Source organism: Nasonia vitripennis, chromosome 3 (assembly GCF_009193385.2).
Source record: "Nasonia vitripennis strain AsymCx chromosome 3, Nvit_psr_1.1, whole genome shotgun sequence".
Classification (NCBI taxonomy): Eukaryota; Metazoa; Arthropoda; class Insecta; order Hymenoptera; family Pteromalidae; genus Nasonia; species Nasonia vitripennis.
In genome coordinates, this window is record NC_045759.1 from 24,106,223 (window position 1) to 24,122,789 (window position 16,567).

Consider the following 16,567-nt stretch of genomic DNA (forward strand, 5'->3'; position numbering starts at 1 on the left):
GAATCGGAACGGTAGGAGGAACTCCATAGGTACACACGGGGATTCAAAACGCTCGACCTTATTCTTAAAAAGTATGTATTCTTTTACGCAATCCTCGCAGCTCCCTTCCACGTCCCTCCCAACGGCTCGACTCGACAGAAGGGGCTGTTTCGACTTTTCGGCTTTTACATAAAATGTACAAAGGTGGTTGCGTGTTCGCGTGTGTGCATAACGCAATTATCGCTGAGATCGTCTTCCTTTCTCTCAAGTGCTCTCGTACCACTTGGACTTGAAATTCGAGACGGAGGATAATTTGTTCTTGTAGCTGTTGACGAGCTTGCTGAAGTTGGCCTCGTCGGCGTCTTGTTTCTTCGTGCCTTGTTTCGGCTGTAATGAAAAAACGAATGGTCATTACCGGCAACGCATCTCTCGCGGCTAAAAAAAAAACGCTCTTGCATGAGCAAACCATGTATACTTACTTTCGCTTCTCGGCGATTCGACGCCAGTTCCTTCTTCTTCGCGGTCAATTGTTTCATGCTCTTAGCCTTCTTCTTCTGCTGCTTGAGGTTCTCTGTATGCATGGCGGCTTGCTTCTTCAGGAAAAACTTGCTATTCTGTTTTATTACCCCGGGTTTACCTGTGGTACCAGCAAACGACTCGACATCCTCGAATACAGACGCTTTGGACTCTGCTGCTGCGGCAGCGGACTTTCTTTTCCTCTTCGCGCTCTTCTTACTGCTTCCCTCGGCTTCCTTACTTTCAGACTCCTGGTTGTTTTCGGCTGGTCTTTTACGATCGGCATACAGAGGGTTGTGCTGACGGCTCTTCTCTACGCGCCTTTGCTTCGCGTTTACCATTATCCTATTTTCTATCGAGAAGGCAACGATGGGTCTCTGCAATGTTTAGTAAAATATGAGAAAATTTGTCACGAATTTCATTCTCATAATATTGACACACTGTCTGGCGACTACGCTGAACAAATACAAAAGGACGGTTATAAATTTAAATACTTGTCATATTCTATTAGCTAACACTCGAAATACACAAAAATTACGTCCAGGCAAAAAGATATTGGCAACATCAGACTGCGGCGACGGTATGTCAATAGTAAAATATTTGCAAATCATAGGAGAGGCAGACCTTGGTTTTGGTGAAAATATTTGGATTGTTATTAATGCTCCTAAGTGCCTTCAAAGCATCCTCATGATTGGTAAAGGACACAAAGCCGTGCTCTTTCGACTTGCCAATTCCATTACCGTCCACGTTTCTCAGATCCCGCATCACTCGAGCCTGCAAGATTCAAATTAACGAGGTGTAAATATAAACACAACTGACCGAAAAAAGAATGCTAATCTTGTCTCCGAGTGTTTACCTCGGTGATTACAGCGTTGTGATTGCTGTGATTTTTAAAAAGTTGGCGCAGTTTAGCGTCGTCGACGCTGGGCGGCAGATTGTGAATGACTAGGCGCACTCGCGAGACAAACATGTTGAGGTTTCGCAACATCTGCGACTTCCACTGCTCGAGCTGCAATCGCTTGGCCATGTCAGATGCAGAGATGTCCTGCGCGGCGGGCGAACCGGCGAGAATGACTGCAAGGAAATTAAAAAATTTGAATATTACTACTTGTAACTAATTAGTAATAACAGCACTTTTCGTTGAGCGTACTCACCTCCTTCTTTTACGAGATAAAGATTTCTCGAGTCTTTAACTTTTTTCTTCTTTTCCTCGCTCTTTTCTTTCACTTCATTTCTGTGAAGTGCTCTGTGAGGATCAAGTACTTGATCATGTATTCTTAATTCCGTTCCTGCAGATAGGCATTTTTCAGCATCTTCTATGTTCTACGATGTTTACAAATACAGAAAGTAAATTGTAATTCCGATTTAAGCGTGAATATAAATATAAAAGTGAATATGATTCTTACCCTGAATTTAACAAATGCCGTTCCTTTCGAATGCTCGGTCAAACGGTCCATACAAATCAAGGCATAGTAGACTGGACCAAACTGTTCCATGCATTGTTTGAGATCTTCGTTTGTCGCAGAAAACGGTACATTCTTGATGAAAACTGTTCGCCCTTCGCTTACGTCGTTAGAAATACGTCGGGGATGCGGAGCTTCTGATTCAGTATCGAATTCTCTTTTAATATCATTTTTGTCATCAGCCTCTTCATCTTCATTGTCGTCGTCTTCGTCATCGTTATTTACATCACTACCTTCTCCAGAATCCCCTTCTTCATCGCTTTCGTTTTCTTCCTTGACGTCTTCTTCATCGCTATCTTTTTCTTCTTTAATTTTGATGTCCCCATCAAGTACACCCTCACCTATTTCTTCTTTAACAATTGATATATCATCATCATCTTCTACTTTTACAGCCGTGTCTTGATCTTTGGACTGTTTTACGAATTTGTCTTTTGAGATAGCCCAATCTACCACCATTGCCCTGTTGAGTAGTGTTTTCAAGTTTTCATGGTGAATAGCTTGAGCAGCACATTGAACGCGATCAAATTGTATAAAGCAAACACCAGTTGGAGTTCCATCTGGTTTCTTCAAAATTTTAAGTTCCTCTATATTTCCGTATTTGGAGAAGTGTTCTTTTACTATTTCATCAGTAACTGTGAAAGGCAAATTCCTTATAACGATTCGCGATCGTTTTTGCCTTAATCTCAATTTGTACAATTTTCTTTGCTCTGCTTTAGAGAGAGCATTTTTGTTTGGGAAAGCTTCTTTCCTCTTTTTATGCGATTTATCACTTTCCGCTGCTTCCGCAGTATGTTCTTCATCATCTGCTTCATTATCGCCCACTTCCTCTTTTACTTCGTCCTTTACTTCTGATTCACCCTGCTCTTTTCTCAAATTTTCTGAGAACTGTGATTTTGGAATGGCCCATTCACTGCTTATAGTACGACCTGTTGAATATTGTGCAAGTTGTAATATAAATAACATAAAAACATCGTTAGTGATGAAAAATATACCTAAAAAATTTGATTTGTTAGTTTTAAAAATAGCCTTAGAAGCATCTTCTAGATTTTTGAATTGAACAAATCCACATCCTACAAGTTTTCCATCAGGACGCTTTAAAAGTTTTACTTCTTCCAGTTCTCCAAATGGTTCATAAAGACGCCGAAAATCTGATTCTGTGACCTAAGAACAAATAGGTTTACAAAGATATTTTATTGAACTATCTAAGATTCATCATTATTATTGAAATTTCTTAAAATACTTACATTAAAAGAAAGATTGCGAACAACAATTCTCGCTTTCTTAGCCTGTGCAAGACTATTGTCTTCTACACGTTTTTTAACGATTCCAGCCCTCTTTTTATACTTGTAGGATCGTGAGAGGTTATTCCTGAACTTTGACGGACCTGCACATGAATAAATAACGTTTTTATCAACAAAACTTATGATTGACTTAAAATTAGTTTCCGTGTAGAAATCGCAAGTTTTAACAACAATAAATACCTCTATCTGTTTTGGCCATGACTGCAGTCTATTATCAAGTTTCCACAACTTAAAACAGTTGTATTTTATGAACAATATATCCAACAATAACAAAAATTAAACTATTCGTATAAATAACATACGATTTCAGGTTAGATTATTCATCCGCGTGGTAAACCGCTACTACAATCAACCCCGTCGCATCTGACCTTCTTTTAGATAAAAGATTGAAAGATGACCATTAGTTGAAACAGCTGTGACAGCAAAAATGTAAACTTATTGCAGATAAAAAGATGAAAAGACGAAGAGACAGCGCTAGCGCCAATTCCGCGCGTGTTGTGTTGATGTGACTTCTTTTAGGTTACGTTCGTTTTCGGTCCACGTGACAGCGTGTTTATACCCTGTCGGCTTTCGAGAAATAAAGTAAACCAACGATGCAGGTAGACGGCGATTCCGAAAATGCGGAGGAAATCAAGAGGGTTTTGACGCGCTTCAAATCGGACACTGGAGAAGTTCTACCTGGTGGTCTACTCGATCTGCCCGTTAATGTCACCGTGGACAAGCTGCAGCTGATTGTCAACGCGTTGCTCCAACAGGAAGATCCTGTGCCGCTTGCTTTTTTTATCAATGATGTGCAAATCACAGAGTCCTTGGAGGAAAATATCAAAGAGTTTAACACTAGCGAAGATGTGGTCGAAATCGTTTATCAGCCTCAGGCTATTTTCCAAGTTAGGGCTGTCACACGGTGCACTGGCACTCTGGAGGGTACGTAGCAATTTTTTTATAAAATTACTAGTAGCATAAATGAATGGGCTATTTTACAAACTCTTTCATAATTTCTTAGGTCACAAAGAAGCAGTGGTCTCAGTTGCATTTTCACCCAATGGACAGACGCTGGCTAGTGGCTCGGGTGATACCACAGTGAGATTATGGGATGTATACACACAGACTCCGACCTTCACGTGTACAGGTCACAAGCACTGGGTTCTCTGTTTGGCCTGGTCTCCTTGCGGGACAAAGGTAGCTTCTGCTTGTAAAAATGGCAGAATCATCCTCTGGGATCCAGAAACAGGCAAACAGTTGGGCAAAGACATGGTAGGCCACAAAATGTGGGTGACATCTCTATCTTGGGAACCATATCATCAAAATCCAGAATGTAGAAGACTTATCAGTGCCTCTAAAGACAGCGATTTGAGGATATGGGACACAAAACTTGGCCAAACATTATTGGTGTTGGCTGGTCATACAAAAAGTGTAACTTGTGTCAAGTGGGGTGGTAGGGGATTAATTTATTCAGCCTCTCAAGATAGGACTATTAAAGTGTGGAGAGCAGAGGATGTAAGTTTATTCACATTTTATTCCCAAGCCAAGCAGTGGTTCATTATTATTTCCTAATATTAATATTCTTATTTTAGGGAGTGCTCTGTAGAACACTAGAAGGTCACGGACACTGGGTTAATACCTTGGCTTTAAATGTTGATTATGTTCTCAGAGTTGGACCTTTTTGTATTGTGCCTGATAAAAACAAGGAAGAGATCACTCCTCAGGCATATGCATTAAAAGAATATGAAAATGTCGGTGAAGAAAAGCTTGTGTCTGGCTCAGACGACTTCACGTTATTTTTATGGAAGCCTGAGAAAGAAAAAAAACCACTCGGTATTTAATTTGCTAAAAGCATTTGCTTATTAAAACCATCACCATAAGGTTCTAATATTATCGCTGTTTTGCAGCAAGAATGACGGGGCATCAACAACTCATCAATGACGTCAAATTCTCGCCAGATGGTCGATTAATCGCTTCTGCGTCTTTCGACAAATCTGTAAAACTGTGGGACTCCAATACTGGGAAATACATAACTTCTCTGAGAGGTCACGTGCAGGCAGTTTATTCCGTGGCTTGGAGTGCAGATTCGCGACTTCTTGTGAGCGGCAGTGCCGATTCCACTTTGAAAGGTATTAATTATTTAGATATTTATCTCGTTTATCTAGAAAAGAGAGAGCTTTACACCACGCGTTTATTTTAGTTTGGAGTATGAAGACGAAACAGTTGAGTCAAGATTTACCAGGGCATGGAGACGAAGTCTACGCCGTCGACTGGGCTCCCGATGGCATTCGAGTCGCCTCAGGAGGAAAGGATAAAGTTCTGCGACTTTGGCAGAATTAAAAGGTTTGGAGTAAATAAAATACATAGATAAAATCATGAATCCATTGTTCTTTATAATTTTATTTTTATTGAGAAAATATATGTATATACAATATTTTTTAAATTTTACGATTTAAAAAATAAACGTTACTTGCCAATGTCGACTCGGACATGGAATGTAATTATTGTACATTTTTAAGGCACACGTGTAAAAATAACAAATAAAAATGATTTTTTACGTAACATACGTTAGATTCATTTACGTTCTCGTTTTCTTAGGTAGAAATAACAAAATGCTTATTGATGAATTAGTGATTATGCGAGAAAGTACGCGAGTGCGATGTAAGTATTTAAACGGACGATGTACACCAGGCGTAGGCGTTCTGGAAGATCCTCTGCCAGGGTGTAGCCTTGTGCTGCCAGTCAGCTGGTACCCACGGTAATTGCCAGGCCTGGGTACATCTCTCGGGGTGAGGCATCATCGCTAAGTGGCGACCATCGGCTGAGCAGACTCCAGCAATTCCCTCTGTTGGAAAAAGAATCAAATCAACTCTTCACTTACAGATCGCTTTAACTAATGCAGTCTAGAAATTACGAAATCATACCAATACTGCCGTTAGGGTTCATCGGGTACTTCTCGGTTGGAACACCGTTATCATCCGTGTACTTGATGGCCAAGCAGTTCTGCTGCTTCAACTTGGCGAGAACGTCCTTGTTGCGGAAAGTAAATTTACCTTCGCCATGAGCGACCCAAACACCGAATACGCTTCCTTCCATTCCCTGGAGCATGATGGCAGGAGATTTTTCGATCTTGACGGTGCTCCAGCGGCACTCGAAACGCTCGGAATCGTTGTGGTCCAGGAGAATGTCCGGCCTTCCGTCGTCGGAGTTGCCGATCCATCCCAGAAGACTCATGAGCTGACAACCGTTGCAAACTCCCAAACTGAAGGTGTCTGGACGGGCGATAAAGTCTTGCAGCTGCTTTTGCAGAGTCGGATGGAACAAGAGACTGGCTGCCCAACCCTTAGCTGAGCCGAGCACGTCTGGAAAATTGACGTTCGAGGCTGTTATTCTCAATATGTTTGTTTAAAAGCGTAAAAAATATGAATTCACGTACCAGCATAACTGAAACCACCGGGGAATATGATTCCTCTGAATTTATCGAGGGAAACTTGGTTGTTGAGGAGATCTTGCATAGTCACGTCCCAAACTTGGAAGCCAGCTTGAACCAAAGATGCAGCCATTTCTCTGTCTCCGTTTGATCCTTCCTCCCGAAGAACGGCAACTGGGATGTTTACTGCAGGCAAATTCATTTTAATTATGGGCAACTATAAACAGATGAACAAATAGATATGAGGGTAGATAGTTACAGTTTGGTTTTACTGGAAGTGGTACATCGGGATTGAAAGTGAGCTTGAATGCAGGACTCGTTCTGTCTTTGAAGTTTTTGTATTCCTGTGCTGCGCAATCGGCATTGGTCTGGCGAAGCTCCAAGTGGTAGCTGGTCTCTTCCCAAGTGTTGAATAAAGTCAAGACAGTGGACTCGAGTACTTTCTTATTGTTGACTGATACGCTGATCTAAAATTTTTTTATCGCAATCATGTTGATAGCTAAAATATAACACACGACAAATTAGATACTTTACCTTTGAGTTCACTCCGAATCCAACAGATTTGCCAATAACGTGAGCAAGAGGCGCTGCTTGATTCTTGTTGAAAGAATTGAGAACAGCAGGAACGTCGCTCTCGCGGACTTCCAAGACCCAACCGACTTCCTCGGCAAACAGAATCTCCACAGGAGAGCCCGACTTGTGGGAAATGTTTACGTCGAATCCAGAGATTCCTCCGAAGCCCATTTCCAAGACGCAGGTGATAAGTCCGCCATCACTTACATCGTGACCGGACAGTATCTTGTCGTCTATCGTAATAATATTTACGTATAGTTGTAGTGTATCACAAGGAGGCTCATAACTTAATTTTTTTTTTTGTTTTACCTTTGATCAAGCTCTGGGTAGCCTTGAAAGCATGCTTGATAGCGGAGGCGCTTTCTACGTCAGGAGAAACGTCACCCAACTGATTGTAAACCTGGGCAAAGGCTGTACCTCCGAGACGGCTTTTACCAGCGGACAAGTCGACAAAGACCAGGGCTCCAGTTTGTTTCAGAGATGGAGCTTTGAGATCCGGAGTGACAACCTAAAGATCGAAAGCGACATTATGAAATATTCTACACTTTTCACACGACACGATTGCGATAAGGCATGTTTATTAAGATAAACTTACTTGACGAATATCGGGACAGGGAGCGTAGCAAGAGACAACCAGAGTTCCCGGAGCCTTGACTACCTCGCCCTTGCCAACGCGAGCGGCCATACTCAGGGAATCCTTGCCTCCGTCGATGGCGATACCGAACTCCTTCATGACGTCGCACATGGCGGTACACGCGTCGTACAGAGCGGCACCTTCGCCTGGCAATTTCGCAGCCCACATCCAGTTGCCGCTGCACTTGACATCCTCGAGCTCGGAGATGCGAGCGAAAACGAGATTCGACAAGGCCTCGGCCACCGTCATCCTTGCACCGGCAGCCGCGCTGACGAGACCCTTGATCGGCTGTTCTCCGATCGAGCTCGCGATACCGACCTGTTGTAAAAAAGATGAGAAGCGTTTGAGTATCTTGATTGTAGCTCGGTATGATCAGTGGCCATGAGAAAAATAGACCCACAGTCGAGAAGTGAGAGAGCCCGACAACAGCAACGTCAGCCAGCGGTGTGTGCAATGGACCCACGCATTGCTGTTGGCCGATCAGACCCGTGACGCAGCGATCGACTTTGCTGGTCAAGTATCGCTTGCTAGCGACCGAAGGCAATCTCAAGACGCGATCTAGCGCTGCCTCGATTGACGGGATGCTGTCGAGCTTGATGGAACGAAGACTGACTTTTGTTCTTTCCAAATTGAACGTCTGCGAAGAATATCAATCGTTACGCGCTGTACTCGGTACAAAGGTGGTGCGAGATTTTTCGATATCGCAAGTTCACCTTCCGCGGCATTTTGCCAAGAACCAGTTCCAACTCCAGATCAACGGGGTGTCGTCGCTTGGACGCGTAGCTTTTGTTCGTGTATTTAGACGCGTCGCAGTCGTCCTCTTCCGAGAGAACGATCTTTCCGCTACCGGTGACGGTGCCGACAAAGTTGATCGGGCACCTCTCGCGAGCAGCAATCTTTTCGAGCAGCGGAGTGTCCTCTTGTTTGCACAGGATGGCATCGTTCTCCTGGTACTCCGCGCCCCACAGTTCCAAGGTACTGATGCTGGGATCGCCAAGGTCGAACTTCTTGGAGAAAATAACGGCTCCGGCCGGTTCCACCAGCTCTTTCAATACGTTTCCTGAAATCGGACACGTCGAAAGTCAGTTTCGAATAATAACGCTCGTCGTTTGATCGCGCGTGTCACCTACCGTTTCCACCAGCTCCCTGATCGTGAATGCTAAGGATCGGATTTTTGTCGCCCATCTCCATGCAAGCTCTGACCACTCGGTTAAGCTTCTGCTCCATCTCAGCATCTCCTCTCTGCACGGCTCCGAAGTCCAGCTCGGATTCGTTGTCGCCTTGTACCTGAACATTTCGTTTCATTTTGTACCTTTGTGTTCGCATTCTATTGGATCTGGTAACGTTTAAGCGCAGTGCCTACCTCGACCGAGCTAGCAGCACCGCCACCAACACCGATCCTGTAAACGGGACCACCGATTTTAACGACCTGCATTCCTGGTTCGGCGGGCAATTTTTCCGTCATGTTGGCCTCCATCGAGCCGATGCCACCGCTGAACATGATAGGCTTGATCCATTCTCTACGTTGGCCAACAGCGTCTACCATACCAAACGATCTGGCGAAACCGGACACCACGGGTTCACCGAATTTATTGCCGTAGTCGGAGGCACCGTTGCTCGCTTCCACAATGATCTCGAGGGGCTGAGCCATGTTGCTCGGATAGACCGAGTTCTTCTCGCCCTGCTCTTCTTCCCAGGGTAATTTGTAGCCTGGAATGTGCAAGTTTCCTACAGAGTAACCAGCTGTACCAGCGATGTAGTAGCCACCTCTGCCGACACCTTGGACATCTCTCAGACGACCTCCTGTACCAGTGGTTGCTCCACTGGGAATGAAAAAGTTACGTAAATTTTCCGCTCGTCTTGCACGACTTTTCCCGTGACTTACCTGAATGGGGCGACTCCAGTCGGGAAGTTGTGGGTCTCAGCAGTGAAGATAAGATGCTGCTTGCTGTTTTCTACCTGGAAAGAGCTCGCCGCGTCTGTACGAGTAGGTCTCAGAGTTTTGGCTTCAAAGCCCTTGATCGCACTGCTGTTGTCGCTGAATTTAATCACATTGTTCGGGTTTGAGCTCTTCTGTGTATCAATGATCATGTCGATCAGAGATTTGTCCTTTTCTTCTCCATCGATGACCATGCGACCCTTGAAGAACCAGTGCCGGCTGTGCTCGCTGTTCGATTGAGCCAAGTCAAAACATTCTACACTGGTTGGATTTCGCTTGAGTTGATTTTTAAACATGTTCGTGTAGAAGTCCAAATCCCATTCGTCGAAGGCCAAGCCTGATGTTTAAAAGCAGTATGTTAATAATAGTCATTTAAAAATTTCGCGTAACGCGCGCGCGAGGCTGCTGTTCCGATGAAATACCTAATTTTGAATTCACGTCTTCTAGAGCTTTTCTGCCGTGTTTGAGTACATCAACTTCGAACCACTCTTCTGGCCTGAATCCATGGTCGAATGTTTCAATCGGTTTTGTGTATCTACATTCGGTCATTCTATCATGTAGAGCATTTACAACCTGCCAAAGTTTTAGCGTTAAAAAAAATCTGGATGAAACATTTTTTTCAACTTCATAAATTTACCTCATTTTCAGTCTTCTTATCCAAAGGTTTTGTTGAGTGAATTAGATATCTCGTGGAAACTTCGACTCTAGTCACATTATCTAACTGTACAGATTTACAAATCGACACTGCGTTGCTCGAAAATGCCGTAGAGAAATTCAACCTGGACGAAAAGTAAACGTGTCTCATTCCACAGAACAATAAAAAATATGTGAAAAAATTCCATCATACAAATATAAATACCTCGGTCCAATTTCGACGACAAGTTTCTCGCTTTTAAATAGACTGCAATCGACAAGTTGACTGGGCTCAAAAGGCGAAGACAAAATCCATTTCAAAATTTCGATTTGCTTCTTGTCCAGGGCATTTTTCGATTCAATGTAGTAACACAGCTCAGCTTCAATGTCATTTATGGAAGTCGATATTTTAACGAGATTTTCCAATTTACTTTTCAACTGACTGGACTTCAAGCCCGGATTCTTGTAAAACTTTAAAATGACCATTTTGAAATAAAAATCGCTCGATCAATGTTCGCTCGTAGGTGGCAGTCTCGCGCGATGCTCCTTCTTCTGGAATGTTTCAAAAACTGATGGAACAATTCGAAGAGACCCCCCCAGATCTTAGCGCGCCACAACGGGTGATGAAAGGGTCAACGCGCTATCTTTTCAGTTCTTATCAGGCTCTATACACAGCAGCGGTGCTTGCAAAACTGAGAGTCGGCTTGACGTAATAATTATATTTCGTAATTGTTTTCATCTAACGAGACACGCTCGCGGGAGCTTCTTCACGCGAGTCTTCAGAGAGATCTCTCGTGACCTCTTTTTGACCTAGAAGCTCTTTTTAATAACTTTATGACACTACTTTGATGCGATGTTTGTAAGAATTTTCGAATTTATGATAGTCACTCTTCGCAGAAAATACTCTTATGAAATGTTGTTTTTCCGAATGAGAAGCGCCAGGATGCTCGGCACAATGTTTAAATTGCATGCAAACAAGTAATGATCTAGCAGGTTTCGTAATTTCGGAGTATTTGTAAAAAAAAAAACTACCTGATACGATCCAAAACGGGGTTAGGTTCTAATGCGCGCCGTCCACGTCTCCACGTGTGTTTATAAAAGTATGTGATTATGTATAGATAAATCAGTGAAATAGAATACCGCTTCAGCGTATATGTGTGTGCCTAACCACTAGGCGCTGGAAGAAAACCGGCTTGGCGCTTGCTCGCTCAGCTAGAACAGTAGACGTTATGTAAACATATAATACGCTGTTCACTCCTTCGCGGTCGCTGTGGGACTGATGCTCCGGCGCGGCGCCGCCTTAGCCCTCTCGATGCTTCGAGGGGGGCAAGGGTATCTTGGCGGAGGAACATCAGCTGGACTTATAACCGTTATGCTCCTCTCACATCGATAGAAGTTATACAAACAGGCGGAGAGAGAGAGAGAGAGAGAGAGAGAGATACAAGTTATTCTTATTTAAAAAACAATTTTTTATTCAAAGCTTTTTATTTAACGTAGTAAAATTTTCTTCAGCCAAGAAAGTCGTAATTTGATACTTCATCAAATTGTTGGTTTTGAGGATTGGTCGGGGCCATAGGACGTGGTGGCATTTGACCTCGAGGACCAACCATCTGTTGCTGCATTCCGAGAACTTGTCTATACTGTGGTTGCTGTTGCTGCTAAACAGTTTGAACAATATTATATTATTATCAAGTCAACTTTTTTTAGAATATTATTATTTAAAATAAAACTATCGATTCACCTGTTGTAATAAATGTCGTAAACCTAGAGCATTGTTCATGACAGGACGCATCATGCGTGGTGCGTTTCCCTGTGGCTGTGGCGCCTGCATTACCGGACCGGCATTTAAACCTCTCTGAGCCTGCTGTGCCTGGTGCAATGAAAAGATTATTGTTAGAATCTAAATCGAATCGTTTTAAACATTGCGAGTCGAATAATTGCACTTACCTCCAATTGCTTGTACTGCATCTCTTGAGCCTGCGCATGTTCAAGGTTTTGCTGTATCTAAAATTTTAAGGAACAGAAATTCAACAATTAGTTAATGTTTGCCAACGAAAAGCCACTGATCTAAACAGCAATGGAGTTCCGTTGCCAACAACTTCCATTTGAGATTTATACTGTGCCTCTTGCGATTTGTATTGCGCCTCTTGTTGTTGTGCAGCCTCGAGCGTTTGCTGCAGCTGGTGGATCTTCAGCAGGTTCTGCTGTCTCGCCATCTCGAGGTGCTGCTGCTGCTGTTGTCCGATCATAGAACCACCTCCCGAGTTGATCTGGCCTTGAGGTCCGCCTCCGGCTGCTGAAAGACCCACTGCCTGGATGTTTATCTGGTTTTGCTGCATCGTTGTTGGAGCCAGAGACTGCTGTGGAAGACCGTTGTTCGGAATAACATTTTGAGTGATCTGACCGCCACCCATCGTCATGGTATTCGTCTGCGACATGAGGATCCCGCTTTGAGAAATACCCGTGCTGGGTACTCCACCTGACATAACGTTCGCGCCAGCACCACCGGGACCAGGATTGGGTCCTGTCGGCTATTATTTCACATGAATTAGATTTAATATTTTTATTGAGCGTAAAAAAATCGTGGGAGTATGTCGAAGCTTACCCTCAGTTGAACTAGGCCTCCTCTGACAGCGTGTGAGCTCTTCTGCTGCTGAATTACCTTTCTCAGTCGATCGACAAAGGCTTGTTGATCATTGGGTATGAAACCAATAAACGTCCGTTTTTCAGCGGTATACAACAATAACAAAACTTTAATATTGCACGATGGCGTCGACGTGAAGTGAACACAACCCGCCTGAAAATCATGAACATGTATTAGCAATAACTATCGCTGCAAATAGTTTGGTTTCCATATTGACGTTAGAGAACTAAAAATGAGTTACTTACAAAACCGTTTGACATCACTTTTATCAGTGATTCGAGCGCTTCACACGGTGATGGGAAGAATACGACAGATTTCGAATTTTTCAAATAAGCTTGGCCAATGTTTCCTATCAGCATTTTCGGCATAAGCTGCATAATAAGCTTCGTAGGCCACGATTCAGCTTTTCTGCAATTGGAAAAAGAACGTTTTAATCTGTTTGGTCATATTCTCAATTTTAAATAGCTAGAACTATTGAAAATAGTCTTACACTTCTGGCTCGCCATCTTTTGCACCTGAAGATACCTGACACGGTACCTGCCAAGTTTGTTTTTGAGCATCTACAGGTTGCTTGCTCTTCTCAACCCACTCAAGCATGCCCTTCCAGATGACGGTGCGATCGCCGTTCATCATTGGTTGACCTGCGTGATTCACATGACCTCCAGGTCCAGGCGCACCAGTCTGGAAAAGAACACTTTGTCAGTACATGCGTAAAACGAAAAGTATTTTACCAACTATATCCGCAACTACCTGCTGAGCATGTGTCATCTGTGCCGACACCGAGGCCGCCTGCGCCGAGGATGCCTGAGAAGCCGTGACAGTCTGTGGGATTTGCGAAGCCATAGACTGGTTTACTCCGGAAACGTTTAGCTGTGGACCGGCCTGATTCGGTGCGTTCTGCTGCTGCATACCCATTGACACCTGCTGAGCATTTTGTTGCTGAGCCGCGTTTTGCTGCTGCAGCGCTTGCTGTTGTTGCATATTCATCCTCAACTGATTCTGCTGGTGCTGATTCAGCTGTTGCTGTTGTTGTTGCTGAGCTTGCTGGGAGTTGGGAGCCATTGTCGTATTAGGTGCACCTGCATTTCATAAATCATTTGTCTCAGATTCTATTTTTTAGCTGTGGATGTGTGAGTTGAGTTGTTAATAGATCCCAAACACACTAGTATGATGGATGATGATTATTTGGAAGTATACCGGATTCCATCACCTACAGGTTTATACCAGCATACTTTTTGTTGTAGAACTATGGGTATAAATTAGTAGGAAAGTTCCACTATTGAAAAAATCGATACAATGAATAGTATGAATGAGTAAAAATGTGTCTTACATTACGCCTAATGTAAGCTGTAATGATGAAAACTAGACTGCATATTAAGTATAAAATTCAAGCATTCTTGAAAAGATGCAGAATGCATGAATGAATTCTCACCTTCCATGCGCTGCTGGGCGAACGGCTGCACATTGAGTCCCAGAGCGGACGGCGGGGTAGACAGCTGAGCAATAAGTGCGCTGCTCTGTTGGCTGCTGGTAGGTGGTGGGGGTGCGGCCGCCGCAGGCCCAGCACCTGGCCCGGTCGGGTTCATGGAGAACGGCGGTCTCATGGGGGGCCAGCCCCTGGGGTGCGGCGGTCTTGCCCCCATCGCCGCCGGATGGTAGTTTGGCGGAGCTGAAATTTGCGGATTGAATTGCGGTCTGCCGCCCATTGGTGCGCTCATATTTTGTTGTGGTTGTTGTTGTTGTTGTTGTACTTGTTGTTGCTGATTGACTGCTTGTTGTTGTTGATGCACAGAGTTTATGTTCTGAGGTGTGGTGGGATTGCGGAAGGATGCAGGTGGGCCCTGTTGTTGCTGTTGTTGTTGTGCTTGTGTGACGGATTGTGCGATTTGAGGTGTCTGATTAGGATTGGGACTGTCATTACTTTGCAGAGGGCTAAGGGCTATCTGGGCGGCGCTCGGCGTTCCCGAGACCGCGGCTGCTGCGGCTGCGGCCGCCTGGGCTGCTGCTGCTGCCGTTGCCGCCGAGGTCGGGCTCACCGGGCTCTCCTTCAGATTATAATTGCGCAGAAGCACGAGGTGACGCGGGTCTTTGGCATAATTCTTGGTTTGCGACGACTGCAGATCCCCGCCGGCTTTCTCGAACAGCTTGAATAACGCAGAAATCTTGCGCGGTGAGAGTATCGACAGACTGACGTTATTCTGTGAATCAAGCAATATTAAGCATTAACAGAAATTTACAATGCAGAGCTATGAGCAGAAGAGAGTTACTTACTTCTGGGAAAAGAGCAGCAAGTTGCTCCACTGAAAAACCGGAATATTTACTGGACTCTTGGACACCAATTTGATACGGCGGAGAATTACAAACTAGAACACAATGTTTCTGTGTTGCTACATTTGGTTCTCTGCGACCTTGCAGATCTTCAAAGCAATGAAGGGCAGTTGCAAGCCCTTCTCCGATGTTTGCATGAGATTCACCTTTTCCACCAATCATCCTGTTGAACAGACATGAAGAATCATTAGATTGTGTCAAAGTGGAATATAAAAATAGCGTGGATGAATGATAAACTTACTCAAGTTTTTCCAAAGTGAGTAGCAATTTGTGGGGATTGGAAAAGGGGCCATATGCCTGTGTAAAAGGTGCTGGTAGGCAGTCTGCGGCATGGTAAACAACGATTCCATAGAGTGTTAAGCTAGTCTGTAGAAAAAGAAAAAAATATTTTAAGTAATTTGCTGATTATAAGGAGTGGCTTGATTTTCACAAATACTCACTTCTGAGGCAAACTCCCTGTCTTCAATTCCACCTTGACTAAAGTACCTGCAATAAAACATTGGCAAATGTTACAAAATCTAGCACAAATTGAGGTATTCTAAGGAAAATAATACTCACTCTAAAGTAGGTACAAGATAATTTGTCTTAAAATCATTTAGGTAAGCACCATTGGTGGCAGTGCTTTCAATAACAAAAACTACATCAGCTTGCATGCCATGCTCTGGTGGACCAGAAACCATGGTTCAAGATAATAACAAGACTTAAACAGCAAATCTATTTTACAAAATCAGTCACAGATTTCATGCCAGATAGAACGTCATTGTATCATCACGGGTACATATCGCCTCCCAGGCGGCTAATCAATATCCATTAGGTATATTTACAAACAAATTCCATGGACAAATGGAATCGCGCAAGAGTCGCAAGTAAAAAGAACACAATGCCGCTCGTAAACCACTTTTCGGTACACCTTGTATTCGTACAAAAATCCGTACAAAAAACGAAGAAAAGATCACATTATATGCTATAAAACTCGAGCTATTTCTGTTAGTTGTCACTATACATAAACAAAGAGGTCAGCACACCATTCCAGTGTCAGACGCCAGCAGCCAGTGCAATCTGCAAGACGCTGTCACTCTGCAGTCTGCACAAGATTTGAAGGCCTGCACTGCCACTGCACTACTGAGTACCTACTGATGTCTGAT

The 16,567-nt window shown here is 43.7% G+C and overlaps 4 protein-coding genes across 10 annotated transcripts; 1 reads left to right on the forward strand and 3 right to left on the reverse strand.

Moving 5' to 3' along the window:
* Positions 1 to 64: 64 nt before the first annotated feature.
* On the reverse strand, positions 65 to 3,676 carry LOC100122103 (RNA-binding protein 28). Its single transcript, XM_008208169.4, has 10 exons — positions 3,562 to 3,676; positions 3,440 to 3,487; positions 3,203 to 3,342; positions 2,951 to 3,119; positions 1,902 to 2,884; positions 1,650 to 1,818; positions 1,352 to 1,569; positions 1,120 to 1,269; positions 459 to 872; positions 65 to 366 (listed from the first exon to the last, which is right to left on the reverse strand). Exons 2-10 carry the CDS (start codon positions 3,456 to 3,458, stop codon positions 244 to 246), a joined length of 2,385 nt encoding a protein of 794 aa, XP_008206391.1. The 5' UTR covers positions 3,459 to 3,487; positions 3,562 to 3,676; the 3' UTR covers positions 65 to 243.
* Positions 2,956 to 5,803, forward strand: LOC100122120 (notchless protein homolog 1). The gene is made up of 5 exons (XM_001605667.6): positions 2,956 to 4,183; positions 4,263 to 4,756; positions 4,834 to 5,074; positions 5,149 to 5,370; positions 5,442 to 5,803. The coding sequence occupies exons 1-5, from the start codon at positions 3,853 to 3,855 to the stop codon at positions 5,579 to 5,581; spliced, it is 1,428 nt and encodes a 475-aa protein (XP_001605717.1). The 5' UTR covers positions 2,956 to 3,852; the 3' UTR covers positions 5,582 to 5,803.
* Positions 5,622 to 11,731, reverse strand: LOC100122132 (phosphoribosylformylglycinamidine synthase). Of its 4 annotated transcripts, none has more exons than XM_008208168.4 (16): positions 11,591 to 11,728; positions 10,677 to 11,002; positions 10,455 to 10,596; positions 10,240 to 10,390; positions 9,764 to 10,154; positions 9,242 to 9,701; positions 9,009 to 9,165; positions 8,592 to 8,938; positions 8,279 to 8,515; positions 7,840 to 8,196; positions 7,554 to 7,752; positions 7,206 to 7,477; positions 6,931 to 7,138; positions 6,678 to 6,857; positions 6,166 to 6,603; positions 5,622 to 6,086 (listed from the first exon to the last, which is right to left on the reverse strand). In XM_008208168.4, the coding sequence occupies exons 2-16, from the start codon at positions 10,934 to 10,936 to the stop codon at positions 5,911 to 5,913; spliced, it is 3,975 nt and encodes a 1,324-aa protein (XP_008206390.1). In that variant the 5' UTR covers positions 10,937 to 11,002; positions 11,591 to 11,728; the 3' UTR covers positions 5,622 to 5,910. The 4 variants fall into 4 exon arrangements, with proteins under 4 accessions (XP_008206390.1, XP_001605732.2, XP_016839005.1 ...); XM_001605682.6 differs by having other exon boundaries at positions 5,629 to 6,086; positions 11,483 to 11,731; XM_016983516.3 differs by having other exon boundaries at positions 5,629 to 6,086; positions 10,677 to 10,999.
* A 167-nt stretch (positions 11,732 to 11,898) lies between these two features.
* Positions 11,899 to 16,552, reverse strand: LOC100122146 (mediator of RNA polymerase II transcription subunit 25). 4 transcript variants are annotated; one of them, XM_016983522.3, is made up of 14 exons: positions 15,981 to 16,552; positions 15,863 to 15,908; positions 15,664 to 15,788; positions 15,366 to 15,585; positions 15,016 to 15,292; positions 14,527 to 14,763; positions 13,845 to 14,173; positions 13,585 to 13,775; positions 13,340 to 13,502; positions 13,056 to 13,247; positions 12,553 to 12,981; positions 12,398 to 12,454; positions 12,192 to 12,320; positions 11,899 to 12,108 (listed from the first exon to the last, which is right to left on the reverse strand). In XM_016983522.3, the coding sequence occupies exons 1-14, from the start codon at positions 16,100 to 16,102 to the stop codon at positions 11,959 to 11,961; spliced, it is 2,667 nt and encodes an 888-aa protein (XP_016839011.1). In that variant the 5' UTR covers positions 16,103 to 16,552; the 3' UTR covers positions 11,899 to 11,958. The 4 variants fall into 4 exon arrangements, with proteins under 4 accessions (XP_016839011.1, XP_016839009.1, XP_008206394.1 ...); XM_016983520.3 differs by having other exon boundaries at positions 12,574 to 12,981; positions 14,527 to 15,292; XM_008208172.4 differs by having other exon boundaries at positions 11,899 to 12,105; positions 14,527 to 15,292.
* Between the last annotated feature and the right edge of the window lie 15 nt (positions 16,553 to 16,567).

Bases quoted from the DNA above. Each gene is read 5' to 3' on its own strand.
- LOC100122103 (XM_008208169.4), bottom strand. The intron at 3,120-3,202 runs GTAAGTATTTTA...ATTTGTTCTTAG, and splicing joins TTCGCAATCTTTCTTTTAAT to GTCACAGAATCAGATTTTCG. The intron at 1,819-1,901 runs GTAAGAATCATA...TAAACATCGTAG, and splicing joins CGGCATTTGTTAAATTCAGG to AACATAGAAGATGCTGAAAA.
- LOC100122120 (XM_001605667.6), top strand. From the start codon at position 3,853: ATGCAGGTAGACGGCGATTCCGAAAATGCGGAGGAAATCAAGAGGGTT. The intron at 5,075-5,148 runs GTATTTAATTTG...GCTGTTTTGCAG, and splicing joins GAAAGAAAAAAAACCACTCG to CAAGAATGACGGGGCATCAA. The intron at 5,371-5,441 runs GTATTAATTATT...CGTTTATTTTAG, and splicing joins TGCCGATTCCACTTTGAAAG to TTTGGAGTATGAAGACGAAA.
- LOC100122132 (XM_008208168.4), bottom strand. From the start codon at position 10,936: ATGGTCATTTTAAAGTTTTACAAGAATCCGGGCTTGAAGTCCAGTCAG. The intron at 10,155-10,239 runs GTATTTCATCGG...TTTAAACATCAG, and splicing joins AGACGTGAATTCAAAATTAG to GCTTGGCCTTCGACGAATGG. The intron at 9,166-9,241 runs GTAGGCACTGCG...CGAAATGTTCAG, and splicing joins GTGCTGCTAGCTCGGTCGAG to GTACAAGGCGACAACGAATC.
- LOC100122146 (XM_008208171.4), bottom strand. From the start codon at position 16,102: ATGGTTTCTGGTCCACCAGAGCATGGCATGCAAGCTGATGTAGTTTTT. The intron at 13,503-13,584 runs GTAAGACTATTT...TTCCAATTGCAG, and splicing joins AAAGATGGCGAGCCAGAAGT to AAAAGCTGAATCGTGGCCTA. The intron at 12,321-12,397 runs GTAAGTGCAATT...TCATTGCACCAG, and splicing joins TGCAGTACAAGCAATTGGAG to GCACAGCAGGCTCAGAGAGG.